At 52.0% G+C, this 27965-nt stretch overlaps 1 protein-coding gene across 2 annotated transcripts; it reads left to right on the top strand.

The window, feature by feature from the left end:
- The first annotated feature begins 753 nt into the window (after positions 1–753).
- TAB1 (TGF-beta activated kinase 1 (MAP3K7) binding protein 1) lies at positions 754–27096 on the top strand. 2 transcript variants are annotated; one of them, XM_040233266.1, is made up of 11 exons: positions 754–832; positions 14627–14763; positions 15126–15279; positions 16197–16283; positions 16776–16914; positions 17909–18022; positions 18968–19079; positions 20614–20758; positions 22253–22475; positions 23449–23611; positions 25153–27096. In XM_040233266.1, the coding sequence occupies exons 1-11, from the start codon at positions 800–802 to the stop codon at positions 25358–25360; spliced, it is 1515 nt and encodes a 504-aa protein (XP_040089200.1). In that variant the 5' UTR covers positions 754–799; the 3' UTR covers positions 25361–27096. The 2 variants fall into 2 exon arrangements, with proteins under 2 accessions (XP_040089200.1, XP_040089201.1); XM_040233267.1 differs by lacking the exon at positions 25153–27096 and adding an exon at positions 24451–25107 and having other exon boundaries at positions 766–832.
- The last annotated feature ends 869 nt before the right edge of the window (positions 27097–27965 follow it).

Here is a 27965-nt window from a genome sequence, read left to right as displayed (position 1 = left end):
CTTTCCTCGCGCTGTACCCTCCTGTTCTTCCTTGTTGTCAGTTAACCTGCCACACTCTCATGCCTGCCACATCCATAAACTCTCTTTCCAGCAAGTAGCACCATTCAAATGACTTACATATGTTAATGTTGTCCTCTCCAGTTAAAATGTTAGTTGTTTGAGGGCCTGTCTTGCTTGCTGCTTCACCCCCAAAGGGTCAGGCACAGTTATCCAAAGAATATTTATTGAGTGAATGAATAATTCGCCCGCCCCCACCCCCATGCGAAGAGCCCACTCATTGGAAAAGACCCTGATGGTGCGAATGATGGAAGGCAAAAGGAGAAGGGGAGGGCAGAGGATGAGCTGGCTGGGCATTGAATCGGATGGGCATCACCGATTCAATGGACGTGAGTTTGAGCATACTCCCGGGAGGCAGGCGGGAAGCCCGGCGTGCTGCAGTTCATGGGGTGGCAGAGTCGGACATGACTAAGAGACTGAATAACAACCGCCCCCAAACTGCTCATAAAGTACCCCAAACTTTTAGGAGCCCCACCTGACACGGAGTCTGGAGAATGCTCGCAAATAAAGGATGAGCGGCAACCGCAAAAGGAAGCGCGCTTTTTCCCGCTTTCGAGAAAGGACTCAAAAGCGCGCCTGCGCAGTTCGCTTCGCTACGGCCGCATCCTGCTTCGGCCGTGGGGTGGCGCTGCGCGCATGCTCCCTGATAGTGCGGTCCTCCTGACTGGCTTCGGGGCCGCTCTAGCCGCCCTTTTCGACTGCTCCGCCGGGAGGCGGGCGCGTCCGCGGGGGTCCCTCCAAGATGGCGGCGCAGAGGAGGAGCCTGCTGCAGAGTGTGAGGAACCCACTCGCTCTTCGGGCTGGGGGTTGGGGGCCCCGGGGGAACTGTCGGGTGCAGGCGCGGCCCTCTCTGCGCCTTTGGGCTGCCTCCCAGTCCCTAGCCGGGTGTGGCCGTCACCCTTCCCGTTTCCCGGGCCGGCCCACCCCGCTCCTTCGTGACCGGGGGGGCGCGTGCAGCCCCGCAAGGCCTGCGCGTGCGCGCTGCTGCCCAGGCCGTCGGGGGCTCGGATTCGCGGTCCAGCGGCCGCGAGCGTCAAGGGCGCGTGGAGGGTGCGAGCGTCCTGAACCCTGCGGGCGCGCTAGCGCGCGGCCGCCGAGAGAGCCGGAGCGGCGAGCCCACCCCGGGCCCTGGGCAGGTCGTTCGGTAATCTTCATAGCAACACCAGCCCGTTGTGTATTCCAGGCTTTGTGCCAGTTGCTTTACATTTGTTTGTAAGTTTAATTTCATATCAGTCCCGTGAGGTAGATACTGTAATTCTTCCTGTTTTACAGATGAGGAAACTGAGGCACAGAGAGGTGGTCCTTTGCCCAAGGCCACACAGCTGGTAAGTGGCAGAGGCAGAATTCAAGTTAGGGATTCTGATTCCAGAAACTCTCTTACCTCTAGGTTATACGGAAGGAATGGCTGAGTTCAGACCCTGGTTCTAATTCACTATTACGCCATTGGCCTCAGTTTCCTTAGGTGTTAGGTTAGAGTAGGTAGTATATGTGTGCGGGAGGTGGGGGCGTTGTCTTGAGATTCCACTCTCAGTCTGGACCCCCGTGGGCTTGTCACTGGTGTCTTCCAGCCTCTGCATCCATTTGACACATGTTCATGTCCATGGTGCATGTTGGCACCATGGACCTATTCTGACTTGCCAGGGCAGGTTGGCAGTCACCTGGGTCCTCCTCAGACATGGCAGTCTGTTGTACTTGTCTGTGGACTTGACCGCCTCCTGTAGTGGAAAGTGAAGAGAGGGATTTATGATCTACAGTGAAGAGTGTCACCATTGCCTACCTCCACCGGGTGGGCATTTAATACATTGTTTGTAAAGCGTTTGAAGCCAGGTCCAGTGCTCAGCCTTCCCTGGTGGGGAATGCTCTCTTCCCCTCCACACCTTTGGCTGCCCCTTTATCTTACTGCTGCCTGGCAGTTTGGCCTCACCCTTGAGTTGGTTAGGTAGGCCTAGCCTTCTGTTTTTTTAGGAGGGCAGGGCCCCTGTGCAAATGTCCCCAGTGTAGTAAACGTTGAAGAAATACGGGCTGGATGGTGGCAAGGGCTGGAGTGGTAACTGTAGGCTGACTTGGCTTGCCGAAGAGAGTGGCTACCAGCTTCCCTCGCTTCTCCGTGCGATGGAGCCCCAGTGACTCGGGTTAGACAGAGGCGAGCTTTGCTAGCTCCAGGATGTGTTCCTGGGTGGTGTGCATTCTTTTAAAAAGTTGGCTGGTTAGCTTCAAGCACATAGCATTATGATGAAAGGCAAAGGAATGGTGGGTGTGCCCACATTAGGCCCCTCCTGCCCGAATGACGTTCAAGACATCTTTGCTCACAGGGTGTCCAAGCATCCATGCACGGGTGCTAGGCTTGACCTGCCCTCCACTGTCCCGAGTCTTGTTGAGAGGAGCTCAGACAGCATCATTCCGCAGGTGGCTGTAAGGGACGCTGATCTGTAGTTCCTGGACCTGGGGATACGAAGGTAAATAGGGCAAGGTAAATAGGGCGGGTGTCCAGCCTTACTGCATTTGCATTGCTGCCTGGGGAAGCATGCATCACAAAGGCAGTGATGAAGGCACTCTCCTGTCAGTGTGAAGAGGGCCTGCTGATGGCCTGATTGGACCAGGTCATTGGAGGCTTGTAGGAGGGGCTGGGGACCTGTTGACATGGGGCTGGGAGGGGGTGCTGATTAGCTGACAGATTAGCTGAGTGCTTCATGGAATGTCATCCTGAGGAGTTTCACCTTTGGTCCCCAGGTGGTGTAGTGCCTTGAAAGGTCTTTTGAAGAGAAGATGAGCTTTTGAAGTAGCTTCAAAAGAACACGGGCCCTTCACAGCCTGATAAAACAGCTCACCAGTCCTGTATGGCCTTGGGCAAGTCACATAGCATCCCTGAACCTTGATTTTTCTCTTAACTTCCCTGAACCTTGGTTTCCTCAACCGAGGGTACTCCCGGGAGCGTTGTTAGTATTAAATGAATATGTTACATGCCTGACCTGGTGTGGTTATGCTCCAGCCATGAACCTCCAGCTGCAGTTCTGCTCTGAATGAAGGCTGCATTTCTTTTCCTCCAGTGTCACCGAGTACTCGCTGTGTGGCAGGCACTGGGTAGGGGCAGGGGACTCTGCCCTCATGAAGCTTATGGTAAGGGAGACAGGAAACAATAAGTACAGACTGTATATGATATTACAGTTTCTAGGATATAACACAGGAAGTGGTACGTGGAAGAAAAGGCAGGATTCACAGATAGGATGATGGAGAGCCTGTTGTAGAGAGTGGTCGGGGAAGATTGATGTTTGATGAAATGCACGGGCCATGTAGGAGGGAGTATTTCTGCATGAGGCAAGAGGGATGCAAAGGCTCTCCTGTTCGAAGAGCATCAGGAGGCCAGCATGGCTGGAGTGGAGTGAGTGTGTTGGGGGAGTGGTAGATGCTTGACGTCTGAGGGAGCTTTGTGGATCCTCACGTGAGCTCTGGGTTCTGTGCTAAGTGTAATGTGACGCTCTCAGGTTTGAGTTGAGGCATGAAGCGATCTGATTTGTGGCAGGAGCAAGAGCCTTCCGTAGAGAGGCAGGCATTTGAGTGCCTAGAGTGGAAGCGCGGTGCTCTTGGTCATCCAGTAGTGAGATGACCAAGGCTTGGCCAGTGATGGCAGGGGTGGTGAGGAGTGCTGGGTTCTAACTGCATTTCGGGGAAGAGCTGATAGGATTTGCTGGCAGATCAGGCGTGGGGTGTGGGACAGAGGAAGAGGAGTTGAGAAGGACTACAAGGTTTTCATTGGAACAACAGTGGTGCCATTTACTGAGGTGGGAGACCTTGGGGGCAGGAAGAATCACTAGTTTGAGTTTGCCTAAACTATTACTTGCTTAATTTTAAAAAAGTTCACTTGAAATCAGTTTTTTTCCTGAGCAGTTATATCTATGATATCCCAAGTCCTAGCCATATTTTCCCCCCAATGTGTATGAAAATAAACATATAGCCTTAAAGTGAAAACATCCTTTAGGTCATCACCTGTAACCATCTCATCACCATCAAAATGTGGTCTAGCTGCTCTGCTGCTGCTGTGAAGGCACTTCAGTCGTGTCCGACTCTGTGTGATCCCATAGACGGCAGCCTACCAGGCTCCCCCGTCCCTGGGATTCTCCAGGCAAGAACACTGGAGTGGGTTGTCATTTCCTTCTCCAATGCGTAAAAGTGAAAGTGAAGTCGCTCAATCATGTCTGACTCGTAGCGACCCGATGGACTGCAGCCTTTCAGGCTCCTCCGTCCATGGGATTTTCCAGGCAAGAGTACTGGAGTGGGGTGCCTAGCTGCTCTAGGGCACAGTAAACTCCTCGATTATTAGTAGCCCCTTTAAGAGTGTATCAGGTCTATCCCTGATGAAAACAGAGACCCTTTGATGGAAACCCAAGTGAAAGATGCGGGCGCCAGGGGTGGAGTTGCTCCCAGAGAAGCAGGGAAGGAAAAGGAGGTCATTCAGAAAGATGGAGGCGGCACGAGGCATCAGGGTGTTTTAGGCTTTTTGGAGAGAAAGAACTGTCCGCCCCCCACCACCCGGAGCCATCTTCCTGGGGGCTTTATTCTCCCTTTCTGAGCTTCCTTTTTGCCTCTAAGGAATCCGGGTGCTTTCGCCACAAAAACACTTGGCCTTTTCATATAGTAATTTGATATTCAAGCTGTGGCCTGACCTTGGAATCATGCTTTTGTCCATTTCTGCTGCCCAGGAGTTTGAGATGCGTCTCCACGGGGGCTTTTATGGAGTATTTTATGTGACATGGTCACATATGTACATGAGGTGCTAATGCGGAAACATATGCAAACAAGGTGTAACGCCCTTAAAGGGGTAAATACACTTGAATCACTAGAGAAATGTATTCCAAAGTATTAATTTTGGAAACTCCCTCACAGTCAAAGTTAGGCTTTTTGAAACAGATTCTTTCTTGTGAGAAGTGAACCTGTAGCCTATCGAAGAGCTAAGCGGGCCGTGCTCACAGCTGCCTGTGTTTACCCGGCTCTGTGAGCCGTGAGATGCCCCCTTTCCAGCTTCTCACAACTCGTGTTCAGGCGCTCAAGCGCTGCTTGCCGCTGGCGCTTCGGGCCTGGCATTTGCAGGCGGGGGAGAAAGCATGCATCAGTGGGTGCCGGGTGGAGGGGTGGGTGGTTTGTGTGAATAGAAAATAAATGACCTTTCCGAAAACTGTTCAGAAATGTGGAGGAAGGAAGCAAGAGGGTAGGCTGTCTGGTGGGTTTTAATAGAATCAGCAGGGAACACTTGGTGTGGATAATCCCCATGGAGGTGGAGAAAGGGGGGAGAATAGAACTGAAGCTTACTTAGCCACAGCGGAGTGAGAATGATTTTGGGGGCCACTGCTGAAATCAGGGGGAACTCAGTACTCTCCCACTCCAACATGGGCAGCACCTCCTAGAATTCTATGGCGGATTGTTACTGAACACTTGAGCTACCATGGGGACTGCAGTCTAGGTACCTGAGAAATTGCCCAGATATCATCGGGTCTAAGACACTATTGCTTGTAAGGACACATCATTATTTTGTATACTACTAAGAAAGAAAGCACACTGCTGGTTAACTTGTAATACACCAACTGTGAAGATATTAAAAATGTTGAAAATACATGTCTTCGAATCAGTGAAATAAAGGAGCCAATTAACAGTACCAGGCTACAACCTGAGAGTTGCCGCAAAGCCAAAGAACTAACGGCCGGGGAGCAGGTGCCCAGTGTACATGGTTGCTCAGGGAAAGGGCCCCGCCGCCTTGGGAAGTATTTTCCCAGAGCCTAGGACACATTCATGAGGTGGTCACTGTGTGCTGGTATAAAACCCACTGCTACTTAATGAAAGTTATTTGTTCTTTAGTTCTCTTTCAAACTTTGTGATGCTCTCAAGAGAAAAACTACTATGTACGTAGGACCAAACACCTTTCTGATTCTTGCTAATCTCCCTTTTTTTTCAACAGAAAGGACAGGGCTTCAGCTCACAGTGCAGTGGGCCAAGAGATCAGTTAGAATTTCCTAACCTTGTTTTGTTTTCGTTTTTATCACCGTCAAGATCTGCCAGGAAGTAATGTTTTCCACTTATAATACTAACAAGTTCACATTCAAAATGAAACCATTTGAATTTTAAAAAAAAGGGGGAAAAATTAAAGAAGAAACATGAAAGACTTCCCTGGTGGTTTAGTAGCGAAGACTCCACGCTCCCAGTGCAGGGGACCCAGGTTCTATCCACTGTCAGAGAACTAGATCCCACGTGCTGCAGCTGAGTTCACGTGCTGCAGCTGACACCTTGCACAGCCTAATAAGTTAATAAATAATATTAAAAAGAAAAAACATGAAGTGGGTAATTTGTTGAAGATAGTGAGTGGATGGTTGAGGTTTGGGAAGCATGGGCCTCCAGCACCAGTTAGATTTGAGCAGGGCTTTTGGGGATGGGCAGGACTTAGAAAGACAGAAAGGGGAAGGCCCAGCCCTACCATAGATACTTTTTAATATGCTTTTTGGGTAATTTTTTGAGTTTCTTCTTTTCTTTATTTAAATAGCAAACCAAGTTAGGTTATCTAGAAACTCAGCGTTTCAAGAGTGCCAGTGTGAAATAAGGAGAACTTTGCTCAGCATGGTTTATATGCATGAATAGTTGGTTTTTTTAAAGTGTGTGCTTGTTTCTGGGACTGTACCTCTAGGGTCAGTAACCTCTTCATTTGAGGCTCCAAAAATACACATGGCTTTTCAAGTATCATAAACGTTCAGTGGAGGTGTTCCTTCCCTTCTGTGTTTGCTGCGGACACGTCCTAGTCAGAAGTGGGTTAGCTTTCCACGCTTTTTGTTCTGGTCACAGTTTTTTGGAAATCATTTGGAACACTCTGTAGCAGGCCTTATCTGTACAAGACAGCTGAGTGAGATTGTCCATCTGTCAAAGGGTGAGATTCAAAACTGTGTCAACAGGCTGGAAGGCTGAGATGAAAGCATTATGATATAATCCAACCGATAAAAATTTAGGTTTAAAAAACCCTCTACAGGAGTGTGGTTGCAGGGGACTGACTCAAGAGAACTTCAGAGAGAAAAGATTTTGCTATTCTAGTTGACAGTAGGAATCTTCCCGTGGAGGCTAGATGCCCATCTTTTCTTTAGGTATATGAAGGCTTTTGACTTTTTGTGTTGATTTTCTATCCTGCCACCTTTATTTATTTCCTCTGAGTTGGTTTTATTATTTATTCTTTGGGATTTCCAAGTACTGTCATATCAAATTCAGATAGAGATAACTATGTCTTTTCCAAGTCTTAAGCCCTCCTCCTTTTCTCTTGTCTAATTGCATGTGCTAATACCTCTAATTCATTGTTAAGTGATGGAGGTTGCAGTATCCTTGCTGTGTTCCTGATCTGAACACAAATACCTCTTGTGTTTACTCACTAACTAAGACGCTGGTGTTAGGACTGACTGAAGTATACATAGAATGGCACATTAAGAAAATATCCAATTATAGTTTCCTTAAGTGTCTTTATGGACAAAGACTGCCTTTAAATAAAAATAGCCCTGGAGTACTTACCCGTTGACCTAAACACTGATTGCCAGTTAATAAAATAATATATTTCCAAAATATTACCAGCTCATCATTATGAAAATCAAATATCAGAAAAAGCACTTGACATTAAGTATCCAGACACTAGGCATAAATACTCTCTGAAGAATAAGGTGCTTGCTGAGTAGATTGACCACTGTCAGACACACAGTCTCTCTGGTTTGGGGAGCTTGCTGTGCTCACGTCAGCCCCACACAGCTGCAGCCGCCAGTGCGGTGTCAGCCTGCTCCCGAGAGCAGCGTCGTGTGCCCCCATCGTGAAGTGCTTTTGCACGAATTGTTCCCCTGCCACGACACACTGACGTGGTGAGTTCCCCAGTCATCCACCTGAATTTGTTTCCTTCCTGTGAGAGAAACTAATGTACCAGTCTTTCTCATAGTGTATTTCTCAGTGCTAAGTGGGGCCATAAGTTGCTTGGGTGATAATTTATTTTTTGCTGGAAAGTATGAATGTGTTGGAAAGAGTCAAGTCCCTGGAAACCTGTGTCTGTCCCTCGTGGGGGTTAGAAAATGGCAGGGGAAGCACGGTGATTGCAGCATGGATGACAGGTTTTGCATCGTGGGGGACATATTTGTATTGTTTATCTCATATTAGAGGATGAGTTCAGTCCATCTTAATCTCAGTGTTAATCACAGGCAGGATTCTAGAACATGTAAATATATTCTCCCATGCTTTAAAACAGTTAATGGCATTTCGGAGCGCCAAATACTGGCTTCTTAGCCCATTTCAAGAGGACAAGTGACAGTTGTGATTGAGGAGTTGCTTTTATGCCTCTGCTTATTCTTGTGCTTAACTTCATCCCAGTTGGAGGCAGGAGAGAGACCCTAGAAAAGGAGTTTCTTGTGAAAATTTACTTGCCAGGTTTCCTGAGACCTTTGTGAGGTTCTTGGGGATGAAGATATATTAATCAGATCTAAGATAATAGGGGATGATTGGCAACATGTTTCTTTCTCTCTCTCTTTTTTTTTAATTAATTTGTCTTTGGTTGTGTTGGGTCTCTGTTGCCGTGCACAGGCTTTCTCTAGTCGCAGCCAGCTGGAGCCACTCATTGCGGTGCACAAGGTTATTGTTGTGGCTTCTCTTGTTGCAGGATGCAGGCTTCATAGTTGCAGGACAGGGGCTCTGCAGTTGCGGCTCGCAGGCTCTAGAGAGCAAGCAGGCTCAGTAGTTGTGGTGCATGGGCTTAGGGCAACATCTCTCTCTTGAAAAGTAACTCCGTGGCAGTGAACTCCTTTCCGTGGCCTGAAAGGCCTTCCTCTGTCCCCACCTGGGCACACGTGCACGCACGTGTGTGACCCGGGAACAAGCTGCTGTTCCTGCTCCTCACCACAGAGGCGATGCCCGCCTCATGCTCCCTTAACCCTGCTCATTTTATGTTCTTCCTCAGGGTCTTTGCATGTACTGTTCCCTCTAACTGGAAGGCTCCTTGAAATGACCACTGCTCCATCATCACTCAGGTCTGTCTCAGAGGTCCCCTCCCCAGGGAGGCTTCCTGTAACGTCCTCGTCTAGAAGAGCCCTGCCCATCCCTGTCTGTCCCCTTACCCTGATGTGTTTTCTCCGTAGCGCGTTTCCTTGTCTAAAAGTGCCTTGTTTATTCATTGTATAACATGTTTGAAGTCTCTTTCCCTAGCAAGGAGATTTCAAGTTAAGGACCCTTGGTTATTTTTTCGGCTGTGTCCACAGCAGCAGGGGTAACGTCAGCCTTTTGTAAATGTTCAGTAAATATTTGTTGAATGAATATATGTATTAATCAAATATACTTTCATCATGTAATGTTATATGGGGATTCCAAAGAGTCAAGCTTGCACTTACATTAAAATAGACATTTTTGTTGCTTTTAAATGAGACAGGATTAGAGCAAGAAACAATTTTGTGTTACCGTGAAGTAGTTTTTTATTTTGTTTTATTTCCCTGTAGCTCAACCTGTCTAGAGAGTTATTAGGTTGGTGAAAAAGTAATTGCGGTTTGGATCATGAATTTTAAATCATTATAACTAGGCTGAAACACATTTATTAATCAAAATGTGGTGTGCTTAGTCACTCAGGCCTATCTAACTCTGCGACCCCATGGACTGTAGCCTTCCAGGCTCCTCTGTCCATAGCGATTCTCCAGGCAAGAATACTGCCATGCCTTCCTCCAGAGGATCTTCCCAACCCAGGGATCAAACCCAGGTCTCCCGCATTGCAGGCAGTTTCTTTACTGCCTGAGCCACCAGGGAAGCCCCAAATAGTCAACACATTACAGTCCATTAAAGTCAGCACATTTTTGCCAATGAGAAATAAGTCTGTTTATTCCTGTAGCATAAAAATCCATGCTTCAGAATTCAGTGAACTCTTAGAAAGCATTTTCTACCTCCTGCTGGTTGTAGAAGCGTTTTTCATGCAAAAAGTTGTCAGGATGCTTGGTGGTAGTCCGTTGGTGAGAGGTCAGGTCAATATGGCAGATGAGGCAAAACTTCATAGCTCAATTCATTCAACTTTGGAAGTGTTGGTTGTATGATGTGTGGTCGGGCATTGTTGGAGAAGAATCGGGCCCTTTCTGTTGACCAGTGCTGCAGGTCTTGTAATTTTCAGTGCATCTCATCTATTTGCTGAGCATACTTCTCTGATTAATGTTTTCGCCAGGACTCAGGAAGCTATGGTGGATCAGACAGCAACAGACCGCCAGTGACCATGACCTTTTTATTTTGGCTCAAGTTTGTCTTTGGGTCTAAGTCTGAAGAAGCTTTGGATCTTTCTCTCAGTCCAGCCACTGAGCTGGTCATTTGTCACATAAAATCCTTTTTTGTTGCACATCACAATCTAAGTGAGAAATGGTTCGTTGTTGCTTAGCATAAGGGAAGACGACACTTCAAAATGATGATTTTAAGAGTTTCCTTGGTGTCTCAGTGGTAAAGAATCCACCTGCCAAGCAAAACAATGATTTTTCTGATTGCGATCAGCTCATGAGGCACCCACTTATTGAGCTTTCTCACCTTTCCAATTTGTTTCAAATGCCGAATGACTGTAGAATGGTCGACATTGAGTTCTTCAGTAACTCCTTGTGTACTTTTAAGAGGACCAACTTTGATGATGGCTCTCCATTGATCGTTGTCAACTTCCCGGCCGGCCACCACGGTTCTCATCTTCAAGGCTCTCGTCTCCTTTGCAAAGCTTCTTGAACCACCACTGCACAGTGCATTCGTTAGCAGTTCCCGGGCCAAAGGCGTTGTTGATATTGTGAGTTGTCTCTGCTGCTTTGTGACCCATTTTGAACTCGAATAAGAAGATCACTTGAATTTTCTTTGTGTCTAACATCATTTCCCTAGTCTAAAGTAAATATAAACAGCAGTAATAAGTGATTAGCAAAAAAAAAAAAATAAAGGGAGAAATGTGCATTAAAATTATGTATAACATAACCACATTTATTTAAGGATATATGCCAGTATCAAACAGCAAAGTTCATCAACAGTGCAAAACCAGTTACTTTCACACCAATCTAATAGATAGCCAGCATCACCAGGAGCTGAGCAGAAACTCAGCTCTTATTGCTGTTCCTATTCCACTCATAGGTTTCAGTCATATTTTCTGTTGTCACAGGATAGTTTTTTTAGCCCTTATGGTGAAATTGTGTGTATTTAAAAAAAATCCTGTAAAGCAAACACAAGGGCATTTAAAGACATACCATGTTGATGAATTGCAAGATTCAGCCTAGTGAAGGTATCACAGCTCCTCACATTGATCTATAGATTTAAAACAATTCCAGTCAAAACTCCAGCAGAATTTTCTGGTGGATACAGACAAGCCGATTCTAAAATTATAGGGAAGGGTAAAGGAACTAGAATAGCCAAAACAATTCTGAAAAAGATTAAGGTTAGAGGCATCACACTAACCAATTTTATAATGTAGATTTTAAACATAGACTTAAAGTCACACACGACTGAGCGACTGAACTGAACTGAAAGTCACGGTAATCAAGATCATTGAGTTAATTGAGGGATAGACACAGATCAACAGAGTAGAAGAGAGTCCAGAAATAGACACATACAAGTATGGCCAGTTAATTTCTGACAAAGATGCAAAGATAATTCAGTGGAGAAAGAATAATCTTTTCAACAAATAGTATCAGAAAAAACGGACATCCATTTGCAAAAAAAAATTGACCAAAATCTCCTGCATTATATAGAAATTAACTCAAAATGGATCGCAGGTCTAAATGTAACACGATAATACTTTTAGAAGAAAACAGAAGATCTCTTGACCTGGGGCTGGGCAGAGAGTTCTTAGACATGACATCAAGAGTATGAACCATGAAAGAAAAAAATGATTAAATGGATTTCACTAAAGCTAAAAAGTTGCTTTTCAAAAGACACTAGTAAGTGAATGAAATAGCAGGCTACAGACTGGGGGAAATATTTGCAAATCCCATATGCAAGAAATGACTTTTATCCAAAATATATAAAGAACTCTCAAAATTCAGCAGTTAAGAAAACAACTCAATTAAAATATGGGCATGAGACTTAAACAGATGCTTCACCAAGGAAGAAATGTGGATGACGAAAAAGGCACATGAAAAGATGTTCCGTGTCATTATTAGTCATTAGGAGATGCAAATTAAAGATGTGATGAGATATAAGTACTCACTTCTTAGAATGCCTAACTTAAAGAAAAAAAAACACTCTGCAGTGGTGAGGATGGAGAGCAGCTGGAACTCTTGGGCGTTACCTGTGGGATGCAGATGGTACACCGCTCCGGAAAACAGCTTGACAGTTTCTTACAAAGTTAAACAGCAGTCTCACTCTTGGTATTTACCCAGCGATATGAAGAGTTATGTTCACACAGAAACCTGCCCATGAGTGTTTATAATAGCTCTCTTCCTAATTACCCCAAACTGGAAACAGCCCAGATGCCCTTCAGGGGATGAATGGATAAACTCTGCTACATGCGTATGATGGAATACTGCTCTACCATAAAAAGGGACCACCTGCTGATGCAGGCACCAACTTGGATGAATCTCAAAGGCATAATGCTGAACAAGAGAAACCAGTGTCAAAAAGGTTATGCCCTTAAAGACCTGGAGTACAGTAGCGGTGGCCTGGGGCTGGAGGAGGGGGAGAATGGAGAGTTTTTGTTTGATGGGTTTAGAGTTTCAGTTTCACAAGATGGAAAGAGTTCTGGGGATGGATGGTGGTGATGCTGCACAACATTGGGAATTTATTTAATAGCAGTAAGTTGCGCACTTACAAACGGTTGCAATGATAAAGCTTACCTTCTATGTGTTAACCACAGTAAAAGAGGGAGAAAGTTATGTACCATGTGATTTCATTTATGGCATTCTTGGAAAGACTGCGTAGTGATGGGGCACAGGTCAGTGGTTGCCAGGAGTTAGAGGAGGGTGTGGCTTCAAAGGGGCACCTGAGGGTACGTTTGGGGTTGCTGGACTGTTCTTTGTCTCAGTTGTGGCTGTTCTGTGTCTCAGTTTGTTACACAAATCTCTACAAGTGTTAAAATTCATAGACCTACCCACCAGAAAGGCAGTGTTACTATAGGCTAATTTAAAAATAAAAATGAACTCCCACAGCCTGCTGAAGTTGCTCCATGGTGCAAAGCATACAGCTAAACTGCTGAAATAAATGCAGCATAGAAGCAATTAAAATGGAAAAAAAAAAAAAAAAAAAGCTGTAAAGTCCCTCCCTGTCAATATGTAAATAAACAAAAGATGAAATGTGCCACAAAAGCTAAACCACAGGCGTTTTACATATCTGATTGCAAAAGCCGGCTGAAGTGGTTTTCACATCCTTTTTTGAAGACTGCGATGCTGACTTGTAAGAAGTTGTGCACAGTATTCGTGCTTGTTCAATTTTCAGTAAAGCTTTCAATCCAAATTTTACTCTCCTTGAGCTGAACTTGGATTTTCCCAGCTGTTTTAGTTTGCTCTAGTGCAACATGGTGGGCACAGGAATGCCTCTGTGAACCAGGCACAGCTCCCCGGTGGGGGCCGGGTGGAGGGGAGGCTTCCAGTGGGACGCCATGGATCACACCTGGGCCTTGTGTCAGGGTCGTTTCCGGGGCTTAGAGAATGCAGGTGTTCAGAGTGTCCCCCAAGGAGCTTGAGGAAATGCAGTCTGTCTGAGCTGGCTCCTGGACAGCTGTGCATGCTTTAAAGCTCCATCTTGGTTGTACTGAAGAGCCTGCTTTGAGACCTATGGGATAGAATGGGAGTCAGACACAGGCAGGGTTGGGGGGACCAGGTGTAGTAGGGATACGCAAAGAGGGCTGGCAACCAAGTCTGGGGGAAGATCTTCCTGAAGGAAGACTGCTTGGAGGTGGTGACTCCCTAGCCAGAGTCCCGAAGGACAGGGAGAATTATTAGACAAAGAGGCTGTTCCATACAGGAAGAAAGAGTGAAATGTGGACAGGGCACTCCAAGCATTTGATACTAGTAGAGAAGCATGTGGGGGGTGGGCACAGATGGGACTGGACACCAGGGTGAAGCGGGAACCAGGGGTGGAGACCCTAGTACCAGGAAGAGTGAATGCGGCTGAGCTTTGTCAGTTTCTCAAGGTTGGGAAGAGCTGCCTATACTGCAGACAGCCTCAGCCCCACCAGGATCAGACACTCTGGGAGGGCCTGGAAATCTTCAGTTTGAAGCAGCACCCAAGGGGCTGCGGTGTGAGGTGGGGACCACCAGGGAGTTTCACGTGAGGAGTTTCCTTCACTTGTGTCTGTGACTCATGCTCTGTTCGTGGTACAGCACGTTCCTGGAGACCACTGCTGAACTTTGCGTTTGGGGACTCCAGGCTTTTTCAGGTGTCTTGGGGACCGTTTGTGGATTAGACGGAAACCATGCAAACCCTTCTGCAGGTGTTTGTTCATAAATGCGTCGTTGTTTTCCAGGAGGAAGTGGAACCTTCTGGGTGGGGCTTTGGGCCTGCTAGGTTTTTGCTGGGGAAGAAAAAGAAGATGAGGTGGGGTCTGCCCTGGGCGAGAAGGTAATGCATCTTGGTGTCCTGGTGTCCTTCCCAGGAGCAGCAGCCCAGCTGGACGGACGACCTGCCACTCTGCCACCTCTCGGGGGTCGGCTCAGCTTCCAACCGCAGCTACTCGGCTGACGGCAAGGGCACCGAGAGCCATCCGCCAGAGGACAACTGGCTCAAGTTCAGGTGAGCTGCCGCCACTGCTCTGCTGGGCGGCAGAAGCAGGCTTGCAAGAAAAGCAGTTTGGCAGCTCTTTTGCGTGGGGCTTACCAGTGCAGCGTGGCCCACAGGAGGTGGTGTCTGTGCTGTCCCTTCCGCATCTAGACTTCAGACCAGCCGAGGGCCTGCTCCAGGGGACAGAGGGCATCCCAGAAGTTCATGGCCAGAGAGAAATGATGGTCAGAGTGGGACCCAGGCGCTCACCTGAAGCCACAGCCGCTGTGTCTTTTGTCTCCCTGGCTGCTTTCCTCATCCCCTCACTCTGGAGCTGGAGTCAGTCTCCTACGAAGCCCTGGTCTCAGGCCTCTCCTGCCCTGTCTCTCTGTCAGGAGTGAGAACAACTGCTTCCTGTACGGAGTCTTCAACGGCTACGATGGCAACCGGGTGACCAACTTTGTGGCCCAGCGGCTGTCGGCGGAGCTCCTGCTGGGCCAGCTCAACGCTGAGCACACCGAGGCTGACGTGCGGCGGGTGCTGCTGCAGGTACCGGGCGCGGGCAGGCCGACTGTGACTTCCAGGGTTGGCCCAGAGCAGATCCTCCTGGGGAAGGGCTTATGGGCATCACCTTGGACCCAGGGCTGAGGTGGGAGTTGCTAAGCCCTGGTAGAAGCAGGGTGTTTTGGGTGACCCCTTTCTTTCCATGAGGCTCAGACGCTCGGCCTCGGTGACTGCAGCTCCCGGGCCCTGCTCCCTGCAGCCCCTCACTCCTAGTTGGCTGGTGTCGTTTTCCAGTTCTGCATTCCTGCTTGCTTCTGCAGTTTCTCCTCCTGGCATCTCTTTTTGGAAGCGAGTCCCAGGGCATTAATTGTAGATGAGAATGGTGGATTCTGGTTCCTTGAGAACAGCGTTCCCAGCCGTTTTCCTGCCCTGGCACCCAAAGGCCTGATCACTCGGGGCCAGTGCCCGGAACTGTCAGCTGCCTGTGAGGAAGGTGGTGGCATGGCCCGTGTCAAGGGGCCTTCAGGATGTGGCGGTGACATTAGCTGTCACTGACCTAGACTCACTCTGAGCCAGGGCTGGGTGCTCAGGGGGATGCTCTCAGTGACTGTCGGGGCAGCACTTCCTCTGTGTCATCGATGAGGGGCTGAGACTGGCCGGCAGGGGCAGAGCTGACGTTCACCCCCAGGTGGCCTGACTCCAAGCCCGTGCCCTTGGCGTCTCTGCCATCTCTTGCTTCTCTGGTTGCTCTGTGATGCCTCCTGGAAGGTACCAGCCCCACAGGGCCATCTTTGCCAGACCTTGCTATGCAGGAGCAGCAGTGCCTGGCGGTGCCCTGTGTGAAGCCCCATCACGTGGCAACCTGCGGTTGCTATGACTTGTTGCTATTAATAAGGGGCGTTTCAGCCTTAGGTGACAGTGGTATTTCAACCTGCCTTCGCTTCCTTGTCCCCTGCATCTAGGCTTTTGATGTGGTGGAGAGGAGCTTCCTGGAATCCATTGATGACGCACTGGCTGAGAAGGCGAGCCTCCAGTCCCAGCTGCCCGAGGTAATGTCCTCAGCCTGTGCCCCTGGAGAAGCAAGGCCCGTCTTTGCTTGGAGCAAGGACTCATCTGCTGTGTCCCTCCCAAGCCATTGACACAGCTGGGCCAGAGCAGCAGGCATTAGGGGGATAGTTCCTGATGGGATGTGGGTGGGCGAAGGTTCTGTCCTCTAGGGACCGTGTTGGCCAGCTGTGAGCAGCCATGCTCTGAGGCTCTGCTAGGGTGGGCAGGGGTGTGAGAGAAGCCCCTGTCAGTCCGGTCCTTGGCCCGAATCAGTCCAAGCCTCGTCACCTGCCTGCTCACGTCATGCTTTAGGCTCCTTTGGGGCTGCCGGGACAAGTGAGGTCATGCCTAGTTGTCCTGAAAGACACCTGCTCTGGCGCTGCAGCCAGCTTCCCTCCTGGCCGGGCCTCAGACTCCCGCTCTTTAAGGGAGGGCAGGTGGGTGAGACGGTCTCCAGGTCCTGGCCTGCTCTGAACCCCCATGATGGCTTCTAGGGTGTCCCTCAGCACCAGCTGCCTCCTCAGTATCAGAAGATCCTCGAAAGACTCAAGGCCTTGGAGAAGGAGGTCTCGGGAGGAGCCATGGCCGTCGTGGCAGTCCTTCTCAACAATAGGCTCTACGTGGCCAATGTCGGTGAGCCGCCTGCCTGTCCCAAGGCCGGGCAGTGGGAAAGAAGGTCATCTCAGGATCCAGGAGTCCTTTGGGCAGCCAGCCTGCTCCCCAGACACAGAAGACCTGCAGCTCAAGTGTCCTGAGGCCGCTGGGTGTTTCCCGTTACTCCACACGATATCTCGGTCCCAGCCTAGAGTGTTTGAAGTACTGCTAGGAGGCGGGCATCCTAGCTTTAGTCCCTACTCTGTCCCTAACTGGCTTGTAGCTTGGGGAGTTGCATCCCCTCTCTGCTCTACCTCAGTGGCTTCCTCTGAGAAGGAAGAGGCTGAGAGAGGCCTCTTCTGGGAGAGGCTGCCTGGCTGTGGAAGACCCATGTGGCGTCCTGTGAAGGGGACCAAGATGGGCTAGGTGCAGCCTGGAGGTGGGGCGGGGTCCCAGGGCTGATGGGGGTTTGTAGGCAAAGAAGGGCCATCTGGGAACCCAAGAAGCTGGTGCCCCCCGGGTGCAGGCTACTGCAGGGGCTCCGGAGAGATCCCTCTGACATGGTGCCTCTTGTCTTCCTCCTTCCCTTAAGATTTCATTATGGGAAAAACTCAAAAGTGTAAACAAATAGAATAGCATTTAATGAACTTCGGTGTGCCCCTCCCCCAGCCCCAACATCCCGTCCCCCGGCCAGTTTCATTTCATCCACAGCCCTCTGTCCCTGCCTTGTAGTGGAGCAAATCCTGACACTGTCGTGTTATCTGTAAATATTGCAGTGTGTCTCCTTAGAAAAAAGGTCTCTTATTCAAATCATAATCATCCTTGGTTGACACTGGAAAAGTTTGAACGAATTCCTTAATCTCATCAGCTCTCCCCAGCTAGTGACTTGCTCCAGTGGTCGGAGCCTGTTTTCTTTGCTCTTTTGAAGGAGTTCTGCGTGTGACATGCCTGCCTCTTGTCTCTCTTTTTTACAATGCGTCCTGTTCTTCACTGTGCTCTCAGTCTTAGCTCAGCTGCTCACATTCTGCTGCAGGTACAAACCGCGCACTCCTATGCAAATCCACGGTGGATGGCCTGCAGGTGACGCAGCTGAACGTGGACCACACCACAGAGAATGAGGATGAGCTTTTCCGGCTCTCGCAGCTGGGTGAGTGGGGGCGAGCGGCGCAGGCCGAGGGCTCTGAGGGGAGGGGCTCGAACCCGGCGGCTCATTCTGTACCTTCTGGTGGCTGTGTAGAGAGAGGCACAACGTGGATGGGCTGTGACCTTGGGCTTGGGACCGGCCTGCCCGGGGTCGAATCCCAGCTTGGCCACTTACTCGCTGGTGGTTTGGGATCTTACTCAAGTTTTCTGTGCCTCACTTTCTCCTTCTGTGCACCGAGGATAGTAGTCACACGCAGGATGGTGTAAGGGTTGAAAGGGTTACCACGTGTGGATTGCTTCCAAGTGTCGCTGGTGGAGCCTGAGAGGCCAAAGAAGTCCTGGGACTCCAGCCCCGCCACGCCACCCCCGCTCTCCCCTGTGAGCTCAGGCCGCAGAGGGAGCCGGGCTGGCCGGTGCTGGGTCTCGTCTCCCGTCAGGGAGGGACTCTGAGCCAGGCGTGTTCCGACAGCAGGGGGGCTGGGGACACTGGGGCACTTGGGGATGGCTGCCTTCCAAGGCTCCCTGCTGTGACCTCGCTTCCTGTTCAGTGGGTCCCCGTTGCTTTGTTTTTGTGGACATGTCTGTGTTGTCCCCTTTCGGTTCTTTTTTTTTTTTTAATTTTTTATTATTGGTTTTGGCGGCGCTGGGTCCTTGTTGCTGTGCACGGGCTTTCTCTAGCTGTGGTGAGCAGAGGCTCGTCTCTGGTTGCGGTGTGCAGGCTCCTCACTCTGGTGGCTTCTCTTATGCAGCACAGGCTCTGGGGCCTACAGGCTCAGTCGTTGTACACATGGGCTTAGTTGCTCTGAAGCAGGTGCTATTTTCCCAGACCAGGGATTGAACCCTCGTCGCCTGCATTGGCAGGTGGATTCTTAACCACTGGACCACCAGGGAAGCTGCTGGGTTCTTCTTTATGAACAAAGCCTGAGGTGTGTTTTTCTCCCTCTGGTAGGTTTGGATGCAGGAAAGATCAAGCAAGTAGGGGTCATCTGTGGGCAGGAGAGCACCAGGCGCATCGGGGATTACAAGGTCAAGTACGGGTACACTGATGTCGACCTACTCAGGTAAGCGCCGGCCCAGCTGCCCCTCGTTTGTCTGGAAGACCAGAGGCCCAGGGGCAGATAACAGATTGTAGGCCCTGGGGGCAAGAGGTAGAGTTGAGGCAGTTCAGAGCCCAAGGAGGTTCTTCCATCCTCCCAGAGAGGTTGGTGTGGGGCAGGCCCTGGACCCAGTAGGCTAGGAGTCAGGATCCTGTAGACCAGGCTGGCAGGGGGTCAGTTAGGGAGCTGGGTCAAAGCCACAGGCAGCATCTGGTGCCCCGGGGCCTGGTGGGCCAGAGTTGGCATGAGCTGCCTCGTGTGGACAGAAACGGACTGAAGCCTGTTGGTCAGCGCTCTCGTGGCCGAGGCCAAGGCGGGGGTGCCAGATGGGTTGTCCCCGCTGGGCGCCACCCAGTGCTCGCAGCAGACAGGAGAGGGTAATAATTGTGAGCCTTCATCTAAGCCGGTGCACGGCTCTTCACATCCATGCTCTTACTCCATCCTCACTCAGGCCCTGTGAGGTGGGTGCTGTTTCTGCTCCCAAAATATTTTCATATGAGGAAACTGACACACGCAGACAGAGGGTAGCCTGCTTGGTCTCAAGGCTAATAATGGGCTGAGTCAAGACTTACACCCAGGGAGCCTGGATTCAGAGCTTGGGTTTAAATAATCGAGTTTGGAACCTTTTGTCTCTAATTCACGGGGTTGTGTTTGCTTTATGGGAAGACACATTGCATTTTAGAACAATTCAAGAAATGCCCAGGATATGGAGTGAAAAGTGGATCTTCCTCCCACCCCAGGCTCAGACTCCTTCCTCAGAGGCTGCTAGTTTCCGTGCACATGAGCATATACGTGTGTGTGTGTGTGTTTCTGTGTCTGTGTGTGTGTGTGGTGGGTGCAGGGAGGGGGCAGATTTCTTTTTCAGAACAGCCACAGATCCTCACATCCCATGCCGTGTTGTGCACCTGACTGTTCTCAGCATAGGCGTGTGGCTCTCCTTTCCTGCACACCTGCAGTCTCGGCTGCCGCATTCTTGGTAGCTGCAACTAGGATTCCAGGGTGCAGCTGTCAGCACCCGCATAACCTGCCCCTGCTGATGGACTTTTGGGGTGTTTCTAGACTCTTAAATCCTATTGCCAGGATCGTCCCCTCATCCTTGCCCTGCATGCATGTGTTGGAACTTCCTGACATTGCCCAGCTCTGATGGACCATCAGTTCGTGGTCCCTTTGTAGCTGGAGTATATTTGGACTCTAGCTCAGCTTCGGGGAGATGTGGACTTTATGGACAGGAGATGTGGAGTGGGGCCAGGATTAGGCCTTTGACCTTGGCTGTTCTGACATCAGCTGCCCATTGGCTTTTCTGGCCTGCTGAGCTTTTATTTTAGCAGCTGTCCTCAGAAGACAGCTCTGTTTTCTTGGTTTTGCTCTTTCCTCTATTTCTTTTGCTCTTGTCAGAAGTATGTTTCATTTTACATTCTGGGTGTAGATCCTTCTCACCAGGATAAATGTCCCAGGGCCCATTCCAAGCACAGCTCTCCCCTCCACGCTCTTCCCACAGCGCTGCCAAGTCCAAGCCGATCATCGCGGAGCCTGAAATCCACGGTGCCCAGTCCCTGGATGGGGTGACAGGCTTCCTGGTGCTGATGTCCGAGGGGCTGTACAAGGCCCTGGAGGCAGCCCACGGGCCTGGGCAGGCCAACCAGGTGAGCTGGGCATGGGCAGAGCGTGGCTGACCAGCCTGCAGGGTGGCATGCTCCCCGGGGGCTGCAGTCGGCTCTCCCGCTCAGCTCCAGGGTAATCAGGGACCTAGAGTTCTGATTCTCAGGTGCTTTTGCTAGACATTGCTGTGTTCAAAACTGGGAGAAGAAAAAGCCCAGAGTTCTAAGCAAACTCATCCCACCCAAAAGCTTTGCTCTTCTGGACCTGAAGCAGTGTCAGTCCCCAGGGCCCTGAGCGGAGCCTCTGGGAAGAGGGTGAGGAAAGTGAAGGCAGGCATGGCTCTGGAGACTGTTGGGAAGGGCCTGGCCTGCAGGGGTGCAGCCTGGTACACAGAGTGCCGGGTGAGGACTTGTGTGGCCTGCTCAGGTCCCACTCCACTGCCTCTTCCACTTTCCTCTTTGAGCTGAGACGATTTATGTTCCTCATTTCTAAGACGAGGATGCTGACCTCTTAACTTTGTGGAGCTGCGGTGAGGGCTGGGTGAGGAAGACATAGGTCCTTAGCCCATGGGAGATGCTGCTTTCCCCTCTGCCTCGGAGTGTGTGTGTCTCTCTGAAGTGGGACTCGAGGCAGTCATTTGAAGGATGACCTTGAAGGGAAGACCTCAGCTGGCGGGGCCGGGCAGGGAAGTTCAGCTGGTGCTCCTCCTTCCATCTGTGATTCTGTCCTAATGAGAGTAAGAAGGGTAAGTCTAGGTGCCTGACTGTCTCTTACCACCTGTGCTCTAGGTTTTTCACCTATTTTATCTCATTCCTTCCAGTTGCCTGATAACGTAGTGGGGGCGAGGGCTCACTACCATGTCAGATTAGGGAATTTGGGGCTCACAGAGTCCAGGGTCTTGTCTGAGGTGACACAGCTGCTCAGTGATAGAGCTGAGCCCATTTCTGCCACCTCCCCCGGACCATGCCCAGGTCATTTCCTGTTACCTGCTTCTGCTCTCCTACCTCCAAGAGACTGCGGCCAGCAGTGTGATTTTTTTGTTTGTTTCTTTGGTCTTCACAATAAGATTATGTAGTGGCTTTTTCTGGCTTGTAGAATGCACTGAACAGTGGTCTTTTCTGGGGACAGGGCCCCGTCTTCATCCTGTGTCCTCAGTTTCTGGCAAAACTGGCATATTGTCTCCTACAGTAAGTTTGTTCCAGGAAAGAAAGCTTATTCATAATGACAGTTTGTACTGGGCTTTTTAGTAGTCTCTGAAGTGCCCTCACATCCATTTTATCCTCATTGTAATGCAGCGAGGTGGATGTTACTCCTCCATTGTTTTGGTCTAAAAGCCAAAAATCAGAGAAATCACAAGGTCACATCTTCTCTAATGATAAAATTCCGGGAGAGTTATCCTGAATAGCTTGAAAAGCTCAGATCGCAGGCTTGGCTGGTGACCCCTGTGTCCTGATTAGACTGTGAAGACGGTGCACTTGGGGCCTGCAGTCGCTGGGACCGCTCATTCCTCACCGGGTTGGTGCTCCCCCTGCCCCCAGGAGATCGCCGCCATGATCGACACAGAGTTCGCCAAGCAGACTTCGCTCGATGCGGTGGCCCAGGCCGTGGTGGACCGGGTGAAGCGGATCCACAGCGACACCTTTGCCAGTGGCGGGGAGCGTGCCAAGTTCTGTCCGAGGCATGAGGATATGACCCTGCTGGTGCGGAACTTTGGCTACCCCCTGGGCGAGATGAGCCAGTCTGCACCCTCCCCAGCCCCAGGTATGTATGCCACTTGCACAGGAAGGCATCCGAGGCCACTGTCCGGGGCTGGGCTCGGGCACAGCAGCGGAGGCCTTGCGCCTCGCTGCCTTGGGTGGAGTGGAGTTGGGAGGCCTGCCTTTGAGCACTTCCAGGTCGGGTTCTGACTTGAAAGCTCTCTGAGCTGTGCTTACATTTCCCTTTTTGTCTATGAAACCAGGACGGTACCTTCTGCCCTGGCCTCCCCCAAAAGACCTGAGCTGCAGGCAGCACTTGGGAGCACCATGGGCCACATCTCCGGGATGGCCCAGGGCCTGCTGTGCAGCAAGCACCTCACCTGCCACATTTCCTTTCATCCTCATTAATGACCATTCACAGAAGGGAAACCGAGGCCCTGGGAGGAAGGGACCTAGGCACAGTTGGCTGTGTTGGAGGTGATTTGGTTTAATTCTGAATTGAGTTCCCCAGGAAGAGAGGCGATTGCGCTTTTGCCCTCCCTCCTAGTGCTGTGTCTTGTCAAGACCATCAGTTCCTGAGGCTGCGTTTCCTTTTCTTTTTTCAAACAAGCAAGCCTCAGCAGTCAGGCCTCCACAGAGGGATTCATTCTCCCACGGACAGCGGGGTTCCTGCAGTTTTAGGTTGTTATTGCAACCATATTTTTGTTTGGCCAACCTCACCCAGGAGCATTCTTAGCCCTCGGGTTAAAGCATCGTGGGAAGCCATGCAGTAACCCTTTCATTGAGGCAGCGCAGCCCTGGTTTTTTCTCCTGCTTGAGCACCAGCGATGCTTTGCTGCTGAGAGCAGGCCCCCGCCTGGCCAGGACCTTGTCTCTGCCAAATACTCCTTCGCCGTCCCAAGGGGCAGAGGGCCGAGCTCGGGGCACCAAGCCGGGCCCCCGCCTATCTTCTCAGCTCCCGGCACAGTCCTGTTCCTGCCACCTCAGGGTTCCCCACCAGCTGCATCCCGTGACCCACCACTCTCTTCCTCCCATAGCTGCTGGAGGACGTGTGTACCCCGTGTCTGTGCCTTACTCAAGCGCCCAGAGCACCAGCAAGACCAGCGTGACTCTGTCCCTCGTCATGCCCTCCCAGGGCCAGCTGGTCAACGGGGCCCACAGCGCTTCCACCCTGGACGAGGCCACTCCCACCCTCACCAAGTAAGCGCTCAGCCCCACCTCCAGCCGCTTTCAGGCAGGCCTGCTTCCCCAGGACGGCCCTCGGTCCCTGGATGGAGTGGCCACAGGCCGCATCCTGTAGGGTCCTGTTCCTCTCGAACTCCCCAACTCCACATCCCTGGGCAGGCCCGCGTAGATCTGGTTCCAGCAGCTCCCTGAAGCCGGGCAGAGAGGGTCGGGGACAGGTGGTTCATGCCGACAGCCTGCCGTCCACTTCTTCCTGCAGGTGCCGCGGGTCAGTTTTCATTTAATAGGAATGTTTTCCTCTTGTTCTTTGCTCCCGGCTCAGAGTGTGTGGTTTGGGAGGCCACCCCATGGCGCCCGTGCCTGTGGGGCATTGTTTGACCTGTGCTGGCCCATGGGAGCTGGTGCGCTCTGACTGAAAGTGTCCAGTGTTAGCTTTGAAGTGAGGCCTCTAGTTTCAGGCTTGGGGAGGGGTGGCTGCAGCTGGGGGGTCTGGATCCTGCGGGTGTGGTGGGCAGGCCTTCTCCTCACTCCGCAGGGCAGACCTGCCTGACAGGTCTGGTGTCCACCCCACCCCCTCCATTCTGGGGAGTGTGTCCCGCCCCCCAACCAGCTGCCACAGCCTGGGGGTGGGGGGGTGGGTCCGGTTTCCACATTCCAGCCCCCCACAGAGAATAATAGAGATGCCACACCCAGCCCACTCAGGAGCTGGCCAGTTGGAAGGGCCGTGAGTAAGGCTTCCCTCTGCCTTGCAGGGGGCCTTTCTGGCTCCCTGCCCGCCTCCCCCCGCCACTGCCACTGTGGGACCAAGGGGCCTGCCAGGCCACTGAGTAATGGGCATCTCCCCGCCCCTGCAGCAGAGCCACCAGCTGTGTCCACAAGGGCCGGGAGTGGTAGCGGTCGTCCCGGACCCAGCAGGGAGACTAGCCGTTCTGTGCCTCCGGCTCCCCAGGGCCCCAAACAGCCTCTTTCCTCCACCCCGCGCTGGAGCTTAGTTGGGCCCCCGGGGCTGGCCCAGTGCAGAGTGCTAGGCAGTGCGCGGCGTTTGCAGGACGGTGGGCTGGCAGGTAATTCCCAGACATTACAGGCTCTGAGGGTGGGTGTCTGGGGGGTCCTGTCCTGACCCAGCAGTGAGAGGAACGAGGAGGAGGAGTGAGGAGGTTTCCTGGAAGAAGAATGCTGGCCTCCCTGCAGTCAGTGGGGTCTGGCGTAGGGTGGATTCAGAGAGGCTGGAATGGATGGCGTCCAGCTCAGCACAGCTCGGAGGGCGACGCGTTCTGTGTCCCACACAGCAGCCACTAGCCCCTCGTGATTGTTGAGCACTGGCGTGAGTGGTCCGTTTTACTTAATTCCAAGTAATTTAAATAGCCACTTAGAGCTAGAACTTCACAAATGCTCTTTACTTTTCACCTGCCCCAAAGAACACCTGGCCGGGCTGGCTCTTGTGATGGCCTTTGTCAGAGAGGCCTGTGCCCAGAGGGATTGGCCAAGGCAGGCAGCGTGTGTCCCCAGGCCAGAAGCCACGGCCTGTGACTGACTTGCCTCTGTCATGCCCACAGCCAGAGCCCGACCCTGACCCTGCAGTCCACCAACACGCACACCCAGAGCAGCAGCTCCAGCTCGGATGGGGGCCTCTTCCGCTCCCGGCCCGCCCACTCCCTCCCACCCGGCGAGGACGGCCGCGTGGAGCCCTACGTGGACTTTGCCGAGTTCTACCGCCTCTGGAGCGTGGACCACGGCGAGCAGAGTGTGGTGACAGCGCCGTAGCCCGGCCGCGGAGTGTGCTGCCCAACAGGACGGGGCCGGGGGACTGGGCCCAGCTCCGGGCAGGATGGGCCTTTTCCTGCCGTTTGCCTGTGCCGTAGGGGCCGGAAGGGCCCCATCCTCAGCCTGCGTCATTCTCTCACCCCACAGCCTTCAGTGCTGCGGAGAATGTGCTCCGAGTGTGCCAGCGCAGGCTGGGCCCCTTGTTACGGCGCCGGCACAGGGGGCTGCCTCAGCCAGGACCATTGTGTTTCTCCGAACGCGGGGCACGAGTGCGGCAGCCACGAGCCCACCAAGTGGGGCCTTGCATGCTGCAGGCCCGCAGCCACTGCTTTCCGAGGCCATCCCTTCCCGCCCCCTTCTGGCCTGGAAGAGCCTGTGGCCACTGCTGGCACCCCCCCCTTCACCTCAGCGGTGGTTCTCGCCTTTCTTCTCTGGCCTCCAGAGGGGAATTCCAGTTAGCGTCTGCACCTTTGAGGCCTATAGCCATCCCTGGGCCCGCCTGGGTTCAGGCGGACTGGGATGACTGCAGAGGGATGGTCAGGTGGGAAGGACCTGGAAGGAACTGGTCTAACAGGAGCAGTGGTCCTGGAGCCCCCTAGAGCCGGGTGACGGAGAGGTGAGGATATGCCTGGCCTGAGCGGGACAGCGGCTGCTCATCTCCGGGAGCCAGTGCGGCTCTTTCCCTCCCAGACCCGGGGAGCCCCAGGTTGGGGAGCCACTAAGATTGCAATCTTTACCACTGACTGTGAGTCTCTGCTGTTTTCAGGGTAACAAACAGGTCTTCAGTCAGGCCACGGGGCTCATTAGAAACAGAACGGTGGGAAATGGTTCCGAAAGGGAAGAGGTCTTGGAGACGAGCTGCTCTGGGTGGTCCGGAGCTTTGGAGACACGCACTGTTTCTACAGACTCTTAGGGCAGGATCAGGCCAGCCCAGGCCCCGAGTCAGATCGTTTCATGCCTGTGGTCTGCCTTCAGCGGGGAGGGGTGCCACCAGGGCTCTCGGCTAGAATTGCCCTTCGTGTTTTCAGAGGAGGAAGCAGGCCCAGGTCACACAGTTAGGGGTGGCGTGTAGGCTTAGTCGCTCACTTGTTTCCAACTCTTGTGACCCCACGGACTGTTGCCCTCCAGGATCCTCTGTCCTTGGGATTTCCCAGGCAAGTGTACTTGCTCTGCCCTCCTCCAGGGGATCTTCCCAATCCAGGGATCAAACCCGTGTCTCTTGCATCTCCTGTATTGACAGGCAGATTCTTTACTTCTGTGCCACCTGGGAAGCCCAGTCAGTGGTGGAGCAGAATTCACATCTTTCTGTCAGTCTCTGAGGTCCCCTGGATTCTCACCGCCCCCTCCCCAGCTCCCAGCCTCCTGCCCATGACTCCCCAGACAGCTCACCAGGGACTGGCCACGGTGTGTGCGCCAAGTGTGCTTGGAGTGTGAAAAGTCTGAGGCCAGTTCCAAGGTCCCCTGTTGGCTCTGTGGTCCAGGAATGTGTTTCCCTGTGGTGGGGCAGGGCCCTGTACGGTGCCGGTTTCCATGGGGAGCGGATCTCAGCAGGGAGCCCTTAGCCTGCCCCGACTACGAGGCTGTCTCTGTTGTGCAGGTGAGCAGATTTCAGATCAGTCACAGAGGCTCGGGAACAAAGGGAATTCTCTTCCAAGAGTGTCTGTGATGCTGTTTGGTCTCTAGAAATAGAATCACTTTTTTACTGCAGTAAAGAAATAATAAAGGGTGGTATTATATGCCGTGGTGTTGAGTCTTTCATTCACATCTCGTGTAACTCTCAGTGGCCCTGGGAGGTGGCTGCTGTTGCCCGCCCTGCTCGGCACCTGGAAGCACCAGCTCCCCAGGCTGGGAGTGGCAGAGCCGGGATGCAGACCCGGCCTCCTGACTGGACCAGAGCTGCTGTCTCCCAGCCCCAGGGAGAGCACTGTGTTGTCCAGGGCCCCCCAGGTCCTTGCACATCTGGAGAGGCCAACAGATCTCTCCTGCTGTGGGCCAGGTCCTCCAGGCCCATGGATGGTGGCAGGGCTGTTGTTTGGCCCTCAGTCTTCTTGGTGGCGGGCCCGGTTCTCAGCACGAGTGTGGTGTGGCTGTCAGGGCTGCAGGCCTCCAGGACACAGGCCTCCCGTCCTCACCAGTTAATCCATGTTGAGAGGGTTGCTCAGCTTCATTTCAGTTTTGTCTGCGTGGAAGCTATTCTATGAATACTGGTCCACGAAGAGCCTCTTCCTGCTTTACGGGACTTGAGACCTCACCCCTCTAACACTGTGGAGTCATGTATTATGAAGCCTCTGCCTGGTCATCGCATGTAGCAGGTGCTACCGGCCGCTTATCCCAGGAACCCAGACGTCAGGCCATGGGTGTGGTTCAGCCTCTTCTCAGTGAAGCCCAGAGGGAGGCTGTCAGCCAGGCTCTCAAACGTTTCCTCCAACATGATCGTCTTCCGTGATTCTTCTTTCTGGGCCCCCTCCTTTGAAACCAGACAGTGATGCAGATCACTGCTAACCCGGACAGGCTTTGGCATGAGCACGCGCTTGCTTCCCCCACACAGGTGATGTCAGCTCAGAGCGAAGCTGGATGTTTCCATGAGTCCGGGTGGACTCCTCGA

Source organism: Oryx dammah, unplaced genomic scaffold (assembly GCF_014754425.2).
Source record: "Oryx dammah isolate SB20612 unplaced genomic scaffold, SCBI_Odam_1.1 HiC_scaffold_29, whole genome shotgun sequence".
NCBI classification, from domain to species: domain Eukaryota; kingdom Metazoa; phylum Chordata; class Mammalia; order Artiodactyla; family Bovidae; genus Oryx; species Oryx dammah.
This window is presented reverse-complemented; position numbering and strand designations above follow the sequence as displayed.